The sequence below is a fragment of the Panulirus ornatus genome, chromosome 10, assembly GCF_036320965.1.
Source record: "Panulirus ornatus isolate Po-2019 chromosome 10, ASM3632096v1, whole genome shotgun sequence".
NCBI classification, from domain to species: domain Eukaryota; kingdom Metazoa; phylum Arthropoda; class Malacostraca; order Decapoda; family Palinuridae; genus Panulirus; species Panulirus ornatus.
In genome coordinates, this window is record NC_092233.1 from 18,748,924 (window position 1) to 18,761,071 (window position 12,148).

The 12,148-nt window shown below is 43.5% G+C and overlaps 1 protein-coding gene across 1 annotated transcript in view; it reads left to right on the plus strand.

Moving 5' to 3' along the window:
• Positions 1-12,148, plus strand: part of LOC139750816 (uncharacterized) — a 391,495-nt gene that overhangs the window by 368,938 nt on the left and 10,409 nt on the right. Inside the window, exon 5 of the mRNA XM_071665583.1 lies at positions 4,017-4,162. Coding sequence (XP_071521684.1) covers positions 4,017-4,162 — 146 coding nt within the window. The remainder of the gene's footprint in view (positions 1-4,016; positions 4,163-12,148) is intronic.

The window sequence follows — 12,148 nt, forward strand, 5'->3', positions numbered from 1 at the left end:
GGGTCAGAGAGGCCATCGCCTGACCGAAGTCCGTCACCAGAACCACCTTGTGGCAACCAGTGATGAAGCACACACAAGAATTGTCTTGTACGTTCCACTGTGAACGTGAATGTCATAAACAAACCATGAACAAGTGCATAGCTAAACAAGGAAATAGCTTAGTTGTCCCATAACTATGTGTGTGTCAGCTACTATATTACTTTAACGCAACTAAAATGAAAATATTCATCCCTTAACGTTCACCATTAAATACATAATGTCAATAGAGTTTGACTGCACTTCAACAAGTATGTAGATTTCACATCACTTAATGTACATTGAATGCATAATGTGGGTCAACATAACACTACTGCAATATTCCATTATGTAAATGTACGCAACCAAAAGGTCAACTAATCACCACAAAATGTATAAAACCATGAAACTTGCTCGGTTAAACTTCATGTACTATGCAGACACACTTCACGCATGTACTTATTATCCCAAGCGTGAATTATCCAGCCCCCCCACCTGGGTCTTAAGCTCTTCTGGGATTGATCAACTAGTTACTATCATGACCCCCCCACCCCCCATGACCCCCCCACCCCCCCCACCCCCATTATGCAAATCTTCAGTGGTGTATTTACATCCGACTCGTCGCCTGAATTCAATAAACTGTTCTATATTTAGTCACTCCATTCAAAGTGTGCTTTGACACGTGGAAATGACACATGGACGTCGACACGTGATATGATACGTCTAAAATAATTCATTTATTGAAAGAGTAAAAAAAAAATTCAAGATTTTTTTCCCACCAAACATATCATTATTGTTTGTTACAGACTTAAGGTTCCTGTGCTTCGCCGCCTTCACATATTGAAGGTCTCTGATATCTTTTCTTCCCCCTTCACTTATTACTGTGAAGATGGACAATAGAGCTCATCCAGCTATATAAAAACCTCTATACATCAACCCTTATCAGCGGGATATACCGGGAGGCGACTTATCTCCTTGAAAATATCATCACCATAACTGTATCTCTATCTGAAAAACAAGTGCTATCACAGGTGTTGAATACCCCACCAGGGATAATATATTTCTACAACCATAAATGTAGTTTGTGGGTTCGAGCCCAACATTGGCACCATTGTGTGTGTGTGTGTGTGTGTGTGTGTGTGTGTCTGGTGAAGCCATTCAGTCCTTATCGTTATCGTCTGGGGCGACCCAGGTGCTTTGATGTCCAACGCTGTCCCAGCTGCCTCACTCCGCCTGTGAAGAGACGAGTCAACGCCGGTTGAATACACACGCCGGTCTTAGAGGTCGGCTTAGGGGGCGACCAGTGCGTTGAGTCGCGTCGTCTTCGAGGAGGAGGAGGAGGAGGAGTGTGTGTGTGTGTGTGTGTGTGTGTGTGACGTGGTCCATCCAAACAAGACAGGAGAAGAGGGGGTGGAGGGTGTGGGGTGGGAGGGGTCAGGAACTGAAGAGAAAACGAGGTGAAATAGGCAGCGGAAAACGGGCTTACAGACTGAACAGATAAACGAGTTGGTGAAATGAACAGATAACGAGCTTAGAATGTACAGAAAACGAGTCTAAAGACGAGGCCGTAGAAAACGAGTTGAGAGACTAGAGAGGAAACGAGAGCCTAAGCAGAAAACGAGTTGGTAAAGGATGAACACCTGGGGGCAATGCAAACCGATTACCGCGCCCTGGATTCGAACCCATGCAGGCCCGTCCCTTGGCGGCCACCCCGTGCATGCATTATGCTCAGTGACGCTAACCATCACACCACAAAGGCACCTGTGCTCATGTGTTCCAACAGAGCACTGGATCTCACTTTTATCATTTTACGAATCCACGTTTAACATTCTTTTGAGAATATGAATAAAGATTAAGATGAAAGGAGGAGAGAGAGAGAGAGAGAGAGAGAGAGAGAGAGAGAGAGAGAGAGAGAGAGAGAGAGAGAGAGAGAGAGAGAGAGAGAGAGAATATTCTAAAAAGCTGACTGAGACTTGTGTTGGAAGTCATTATATTCCCCCATAGCGAACAAGAATAACCCACTCCCTTCAGAGGGATGATTTGCCAACGGATGCCAAATAGGGACGAGAGCCATACAGGGAACACAAGCCACTGAAAATGGATATAGAAAACGTGAATTATCCCACACAGCCATTTTTCAAAAATACATTCAAGATATTCTGCATCAACGAACAGGCCAATGAAACCACACGAGAATCTCCCTAACTCAGAAGAAAACAGTAAAGTCATGTAAGTTTGTGATCTATTAAAATGAAACCATGGAGCAAGATAGGGCTAAGCGTCAAGGATGACTATGTATATATATATAACTGTGCTTGACATGACGACCCTTATCTGTGTTGTACACTCGACAGGAATTATCAGCCTAACTGATCATATCTAAATTGTCGTAAAACGGATCATTTTTCATACGAACATTCTCATCTCTATATTCATATGAAACAGCAAAACGAATATACAAATTCTTCCCGTTTGAAGTAAATGTATATGAAAAATGATGCAGTTGATTTTTTAGTCAAAATGTTAATCACAATGATCACCAAGGGCATATGTACGTAGCAATCTGTCGGGGCTTAAAAGGAAGAAGTTACTCACTAAAGAGAAACAAAGATGGAATATTACAATATATCTTAGTTATAAAAATCCAGAGAAATACATCTCACATACAACAGACTATATAAACCCACGACTGAAGAAGACACTATACACATCATCTTTGCTTTCAGTTTTCTTACAGGTTTCACTGCTTTCAGCCAGCCTTGCTTGATCATCTTAAATCCCTCAGGAAAATCAAATGATGTTCAGGTACATAACCACAAGATCCACTTCTATGAGATTCCTGCAACTTCGATGGTGCACTCCAACGCAGGAGCAGGGGAATGATGGACCCCTTTGGAGCAAGAAGGCCTTCGACGAGAATGTACTCCTAGCACTCCACTGACGACGATACAAGCCTTACTGACAATGACTTTTCTTTTGCACTGAAGGTGGAGTCAACCCATACATACACGCATACATACATTCGAAACATAAAGTATAATCTATCTATCTATCTATCTATCTATCTATCTATCAATATATCAATCTATCTATCTATCTACGTATCTAGATATCAATTCGAACACAAAATAAACGTTTTTAAATCTATTAGTTCCTATGGTACGATCACCACAGTTCGCATGCTGTGGTTAACACAGCTCTCGGCTAGTCTGTGCAGAGTTCTCATGCTGTGGTCACCACAGATCTGAGGTACAGTGGTCCACCATGGTCACCACAGATCTGAGTTGGCCAGCTGCAGTTCCCTCGCTGTGGTCACCACAGAACTCTACTGGTCTGTTGTGAAGTCTTCATTCTGTGGTCATCACAGCTAAGTTGTTGTGCCGCGTAAGTGGACACTGATTTCTTTTCACAAAGACTCAAAAGATCGTCTGACGAACAGTAACTTCAAGATGAATAACATCCATTAATGAAGAACAGAACGACGTGGTAAAGCCAACGTATAATATGATCTGCCTCTGTCATGAACTCTGGATTTACCAAATTTTCTTTGTATAAAAAAAAAATGATTTACTCTTGTTGGGAAAAAATCTTGTCATTGCCCAAGAACATTCACTAATGATGAGAGAGAGGACTCCCTTGTGTTAGAACCCTTCAAGCGATAAATATCTTAGAATACCCTTCCCTCCCTCGTGTGCTAAGAAAGAGATATATTTCCCCAAACGCTGAGATATTTCTCATGTGGTGAGGAGAAAGAAAGAAAGAAAAAAAACAGATGGAAATAACGCTGAAACCTCAGTCCTGAGTGAGAAAGAAGCAACAGACTTTCACACCATCGACGGAGAAAAGTTTCTCAGCCGAGGAGATAAAAGTTCCCCTTGAGGAAGCACTGGGGCAGCAAACACAGGAAATAGAAAAAAATGTATAATGACACCATTTTTTCCCCCCTCCCTCCTATCCTTCAACCCTTCTTTCCATTCTTAACCATCTGTTACCTTCTGTAGGTACTCGCTGGTGCGGGAGTCCGGCGACAGGTGGCACCGATGGGAGCTGGTGATACGGAGGACCCGGGCAGATGACGAGGGGCAGTACCGATGCCAGGTGGCTACCCAGCCGCCCATGGTGCTCGTCGTCAACCTCAACGTGACAGGTGGGTGGCCAGCTGGCTGGCTCAACACCACAGTGTTATCAAGGTACGACTCTTACTAACCCTTCCTCAGCCCTCTGGGTACTTCATACTGCAGTCTTGCCAAGGTAAGGGTTTACTATCAACACACACACACACACACACACACACACACACACACACACACACACACACACACATACACACACACACACACACATACACACACATATACACACACACACATACACACACACATACACACATACATACACATACACACACATACACATACACACACACACATACACACACACACACATACACACACATACACACACACACACACTATATATTTTTTTTTTTTTTTTTTTTTTTTTTTTATACTTTGTCGCTGTCTCCCGCGTTTGCGAGGTAGCGCAAGGAAACAGACGAAAGAAATGGCCCAACCCCCCCCATACACATGTACATACACACGTCCACACACACAAATATACATACCTACACAGCTTTCCATGGTTTACCCCGGACGCTTCACATGCCTTGATTCAATCCACTGACAGCACGTCAACCCCTGTATACCACATCGCTCCAATTCACTCTATTCCTTGCCCTCCTTTCACCCTCCTGCATGTTCAGGCCCCGATCACACAAAATCTTTTTCACTCCATCTTTCCACCTCCAATTTGGTCTCCCTCTTCTCCTCGTTCCCTCCACCTCCGACACATATATCCTCTTGGTCAATCTTTCCTCACTCATTCTCTCCATGTGCCCAAACCATTTTAAAACACCCTCTTCTGCTCTCTCAACCACGCTCTTTTTATTTCCACACATCTCTCTTACCCTTACGTTACTTACTCGATCAAACCACCTCACACCACACATTATCCTCAAACATCTCATTTCCAGCACATCCATCCTCCTGCGCACAACTCTATCCATAGCCCACGCCTCGCAACCATACAACATTGTTGGAACTACTATTCCTTCAAACATACCCATTTTTGCTTTCCGGGATAATGTTCTCGACTTCCACACATTTTTCAAGGCTCCCAAAATTTTCGCCCCCTCCCCCACCCTATGATCCACTTCCGCTTCCATGGTTCCATCCGCTGACAGATCCACTCCCAGATATCTAAAACACTTCACTTCCTCCAGTTTTTCACCATACAAACTCACCTCCCAATTGACTTGACCCTCAACCCTACTGTACCTAATAACCTTGCTCTTATTCACATTTACTCTTAACTTTCTTCTTCCACACACTTTACCAAACTCAGTCACCAGCTTCTGCAGTTTCTCACATGAATCCGCCACCAGCGCTGTATCATCAGCGAACAACAACTGACTCACTTCCCAAGCTCTCTCATCCCCAACAGACTTCATACTTGCCCCTCTTTCCAAGACTCTTGCATTTACCTCCCTAACAACCCCATCCATAAACAAATTAAACAACCATGGAGACATCACACACCCCTGCCGCAAACCTACATTCACTGAGAACTATATATATATGTATATATATATATATATATATATATATATATATATATATATATATATATATATATATATATATATATATAATATATATATATATATATATATATATATATATATATATATATATATATATATATATATATATATATACCGTAAGTTTACTTCTTGGTTTTGGTTACTGATTACCACCATATACACAAACCCAAGCACGAAGAAGAGATCAGAAAGTTCGGTATATACATGACCCCATTCTATCTAACATCAAGTTCACACAACATCACCCAAATGGTCTGAAACGTCAGAAATACGACAGCGAAGGTAGAACACATGAATCGCTTTTTCTTTTTTTTACCGTAATGAAAAGACCACATGTATATGGGCAACCTCGAGTGATGGATATACACTCAGGTGAAAAATGGGTAAAAAGTTTGTCCACGATATATCTAGTTTGGCCATCGATTACTTCGATACCAGTCTAAAAAAAAAGCAAAAAAAGAGAGAGAGAGAGAGAGAGAGAGAGAGAGAGAGAGAGAGAGAGAGAGAGAGAGAGAGAGAGAGAGAGAGACTACGGAAATACAGCTCTAAATCAACAGTGCTGGATGGTAACCATATTGGCTTGAACTGTTGCAACAACCTTTTGTGTGTCAAGGGATGGATCATGATTGGCTACAGTTTGTAATTCTGGCTGGTCAAGTGGTTAATCCTGGTTACTAGATGCGCGATCGTCGTCAATCGTGTTTTATGGGCAAATTCATGGGCGGCTGCCTGCCATGAAATGCTGAATGCCAGATGCGTGAGGGTGAGGAATTCTATATTTGTTTAACCTTCTGTGTAGTTATGCCCGAACCGCGTCTCTCTCTATGTAGTTATGCCTGAACCGCGTCTCTCTCTCTCTCTATGTAGTTATGCCTGAACCGCGTCTCTCTCTATGTAGTTATGGCTGAACCGCGTCTCTATGTAGTTATGCCTGAACCGCGTCTCTCTCTATGTAGTTATGCCTGAACCGCGTCTCTCTCTCTATGTAGTTATGCCTGAACCGCGTCTCTCTCTATGTAGTTATGCCTGAACCGCGTCTCTCTCTATGTAGTTATGGCTGAACCGCGTCTCTCTCTATAAACCATAATAGAATATGATAATTGAACCAACAAATGATAATTCGCAACCGAGTTTTGATTAGTGTTTCTGATAATAAGTAAAATGGAGATTCGACTAAAGACTTTAGATACACAGACACAGAAACACCCAAGTACACATTGACCACACTGCTGTGGTGTGAGAGGGGGAAAGTAGCCATGATGCACACAAGGACCCGCCCGTGTTCCGGATCCAGGGCGCAGCAGTTGGCCCTCTACTAACCAAGGTGTTTATCTTCCCCTCGGGGATGGTCGAGAAATGAGTACCTAGCTCAGGGTGGTGTGTGTGTGTGTGTGTGTGTGTGTGTGTGTGTGTGTGTGCGTGTGTGTGTGTGTGTGTGTGCGTGCGTGTGTGTGTGTGTGCGTACATACGAGAAAATACATGGTACGAATGTATATCACAAAACATCAATTCAACTTTGGTACCCTCTTGCCCAAGATGAAACTCCCACAGCAAAGACACCCGTACACCCACTGCATCTGTCTTACCCCTCCCAGACCAACACTGAAACATAAGCACATTTCATAACCTGCTATCCTGCATGGTGGACGTGGCTGACCGCCTGAGCGGTACGGGAGCATCAAAAAAGGGGTATATATATATATATATATATATATATATATATATATATATATATATATATATATATATACACGTACTTCCTGTTCAGTCCCTTCTGTCTTTTTGAGTCTCGTGCACACAGCACTCAGGAAGCTGGCCACGTTGAACGTTGTGTTGTTATGTGTGAACACGTCTCAGCACCGAGAAAGGATCGAGACAATTACTTGATACTGTTCCTCAAAGGCCATACAAGACGTGACGCCTCCTGACCGTAGAACCTGACTACTAAAGGCTAACTAAACAACGTCTATCCAGCATTACTGAAACAAAACTCACTACGCTACATAATCTGATCACTGCCGACAGTGTATTCTACAAATAAGTGTCACTGAATAGAGACCAGATTGTTTATAACGTCCAGTTCCCTTTAATGATGATGACTCGTTAGAAACCCCAACTAAGGAGATCCTACAAGATTCGAAAACGCTTTCTTGGACCTTAACACCAACGAAGTCAAATACATCCTGAACAATGGTTAAGTTTGCCTATCATTAGCGAGCGAGTAAAAAATCTTTTCTCAACTTGGAGCTGCAACTGAAGACAGTTCATATCCCTCTGCATCTTTCTTATTATGGAATTTCAAAAAAGTATAAAAATTAAAACAAGAATTTCTAACCTGTGTCTTGATAGCTGGGGTCCACAGGGAAACACTGAAGAACCTTGTAAACTGTTTTTCTTTCTCTACGTCGTGACAAGCTCGAGGAAGGGGTGAAGATCAAGTGGCTTACTCAAGGAGAGGCGCGTCCTCAAAGTTGTAACGAGTCTAACTGATGAATCTGTGGGAGAACAAAAGACACCATGGAAGTTTATTCGGAATGAAAGAAAAGATTCTGATGATGTTGATCGAAATCAAACACTAGGTTTAATTCTAAGGTGGTAGGAAAGCATAACGTACTGAGTAGAAAAACGTGTTTTGTGAACTTAGCTACATGTGTATGTGTGCTCTAGGGTCAAACCTTGAAGACACAAATTCCTTTTCGTCTAATACAACATATGATCTATCGAAAAAGTTATCATCCACGACTCTGATATGAAACCCCAGTGTGTATTATCGTATACTTAACAACTGTGCACCAATGACCCACTGGGACATCTTTTACACTTTCCCAGGTGTTTTCCCAACCAACCTCTTGTGTTGCTGTGGTCAGCTGTAATCCCGATTGCAGCTGTAGTGATCAAAACAACTACTGTTTACTTGAGATGGTTTGGTTGATCTGGGTAATGACTAGTCTTTAAAAACATTCAAGTTTTTCATAACGAAGTGATTATGATTACCTATTGTTTTATTTCTTTGGCTATAGGCAAGTGAAACGGGTCATGAGCTATCAAACATCCAAATAAGTAATTGCGCGCACACACACATACACACACACACACATTGTCGTATGTAAGTATATGTGATTAGGTCATAGATCAGGTGAGAACAATGGCGTTTTAATAGGCCACAGAAAGGACGCATGAAACAAAAACTCGATACGATTTCTGAGTGGATGACATATCAAGGAGGAGGATGGTGGTGTGCGAGAGGAAAAGATACGGTGTGAAACGATCGTTGGAAGGATATATGCAAAGGGAGTGAAGAGTCGCACTTCCTCTACCTCTCCGGACTGGAGAACCTGTTGCCAGACTCAGCTGACATCTACATAGGTAAAGACCTGGTGAAAAAAAAAATATAAACGAATTCTACCAATTACAATGAGAATTGGCCGTCACTTGTCTATAGAAGGAGTCTTCCCTGAGCAAAATCTAGAAAATCTGTAGAAAAGGGAGGGAGAAGGACATGTTTTCGCAAACTAGATGCAGTGGTCGAACAAAAGCATCCTGGATCCGGCTAATGGAAAGGGACTGTGACCCATGTTGAAAAGTGTCAGGCATCGTAGGGGAGAGAGCAATATGACATAGCCAAGGTGTCTATGAAGAGAGAAAGGACGTGCTACACACGGCAGGTCAATGGCTACGTGTGTGTTGCAAGGTTGGAGACGGGGGTGAGGGAGGCTACGCTTTGCAATGTGTGGTAAGGGTTTGAGACATTGGCGTCTCCCACTGAGAGTATTGCTTAGGAACTAAACATCAGTGAAGGCAGAAGATGTTTAAGAGTGATGTTTAAAAAGAAAAAACCTGTAATGAAAACAGCACAGGAATTGGAACATGGGCAAAGCTCTCAAGACACAAAATTGGAACATGAATACATTCAACGGTTGCGTGAAAGGGATTAGGAAAAATGACATTTCGAAATGTGATGAACGAATCAATGGATAGACGATTAAAAGATTACGACCGTTAATGTATTTAGGTTGCGCTTCCATCAAGCACAGTGGAACGGAAGCTGAAGTGAGAGAGAGAGAGAGAGAGAGAGAGAGAGAGAGAGAGAGAGAGAGAGAGAGAGAGAGATTTAAAAGGCAGGGAAAAATGTTGGAGCTTTTAGGAGTAATGACGGGAGAGAAAAAAATTGAACTGGTGTGTGTGTGTGTGTGTGTGTATGTGTGGGAGGTTAGCGAGGAGTGGTGAAGTTTCCAGCACAGTATGCTGGAAGGGTAGTACAGTATCCCCCACCACAGTATGTTGGGTGGGTGATGCTGCAGCCCCCACTACAGTCCTGTAGTGATGCAGTAGCCCCCACTACAGTATGTTAGGAGGATGATGCAGCAGCCCCCACTACAGTATGCTAGTAAGGTGGTGCTGCAACCTCCACTACAGTAGGCTGGAAAGGTGGGGCTGCAACCTCCACTACAGTAGGCTGGAAAGGTGAGGCTGCAGCCTCCACTACAGTAGGCTGGAAAGGTGGGGCTGCAGCCTCCACTACAGTAGGCTGGAAAGGTGGGGCTGCAGCCTCCACTACAGTAGGCTGGAAAGGTGGTGCTGCAGCCTCCACTACAGTAGGCTGGAAAGGTGGGGCTGCAACCTCCACTACAGTAGGCTGGAAAGGTGGGGCTGCAACCTCCACTACAGTATGCTAGTAAGGTGGTGCTGCAGCCCCCACTACAGTAGGCTGGAAAGGTGGGGCTGCAACCTCCACTACAGTAGGCTGGAAAGGTGGGGCTGCAACCTCCACTACAGTAGGCTGGAAAGGTGGGGCTGCAGCCTCCACCACAAATAGACTGTTAGCATTATGCAGTGACTGAAAACTAGTTTGAAACATTTTCCTTTAATGGAGCTTTGGCATGGCCGAATATCGATCTATCTGTCTATAATTTAACCACAATCAATTTTTCCGAAACGGCATTTTGGATTTTCTATAAATTTGGCACAAATGTTGCGTACGACTTGAAAAGTAAATTCAAATTATCTTTTTATTTTCCCCAGAAGAAAAGAATATATTTTGGTCCATATATAACGGACCATGTCAGGCACAGGCCAACACGGTTGACCATGGTGGCCTGTGCCCGACCACAGCGAACAGACAGGTCACGAGTCGAGGTGTGGGGAGAGGTGGGCTTGAATGAGGTGCTGGGTTCTGGGAGGTTTGTACAGGTGCTGGGTTCTGGGTAGGGGAGGGTCGTGCAGGGGGTAGGGAACTTGGGAGAGAAAAGGACAATTCTAGCGGTGAAGTGGGTTGGGGCAAGGAGGGCCTCTTGGAATTCTGGGAGGAGATGAATAGCCGTGCTGGGGGTAGAGAGTGAGGTGGAAGGAAGGGTAGTACAAGGGGTGAGGGTCGGAGGAATGGAATGGCCGTGTGTAGGGGGTGGAGGTCGGAGGGGCGATGCAATCGCGTGTAGTGGTCGGTTGAGTGCCATGCAGGGCGGTGGAAATCGGGGTAGGGGAAGGCAGTGCAAAGGATATGGATCAAGAAGGGAAGACTATGCAAGAGGCGAGGTCTAGGAGGGGCGCCGTGCAGGGTATTGGAGGTCGGGAGAGGTGAGAGAGCCGTGTAGGGTCGAGGAGGGGGCCCACGCAGGTGGGGAAAGCCGTACGGTTGGGCGGGGAGCAGGGGTGTGGGAGTCTGGTCATAAAATGGAGGGAGCGTTTGTGTGTTCGGACACGAAAGTTTTTAAAATGATCTAAGTTTCGAAACTCAAAATGATCGAAGCTTCGAAGCAAGGTTCAAGGCCGGCAGAGAAAAACTATCGTCTTCGCCTCTCCAATATGCAGAGAAGGACGAAAGCAAATGCAATGAGAGGATATATTTGGCACACTCTTATCTGCCTCAGCGTCTCAGAATCTCAAGGTCCATTAGCAGTAAATTTACACAGTAAAAAACTGTCGGCTGGATACATTCATACGACATCATACCGCTTGTAAACAAAGCCAACAAGTGGTTCAACTACTTCCCTTCCGAAACAAATAACACAATATTTACAATCATAATATACTCACAGTTAGTATGAACTGTTCCACTTGACATTCAGCAGGTACGAAGTATCAAAAGCACTTACAGATGTAGATTATCCTTCAGGCACTACACTTGCTATGGCTGCCCACCAGCAACTGAACAACCTTCGCCTTGTCATCGTCATTTCAAATTACTGGAAACATTAGACAGTGGAATACGCGCGGTAAAATCCACTACAGTTGGTAAATATGTTACTTATAGGTAGAAAATAGTCGACAAAAATTTTTTGCACGTTATAAGTTAGTGTAATCTGTACCAGATTACTAAAATGATTCAAAACTTGTTGAATAAGAATTATGAGAAGAATAACAGAGAAAACGGATTAATTTTTAGGGTAGGCTAATGTCAATCCAACTTTTTTTTTTTTTCAATGGGTTAAAAAGACGGTGTCGTGTAATTTGTTTAGAAAAGTAGATGTATTT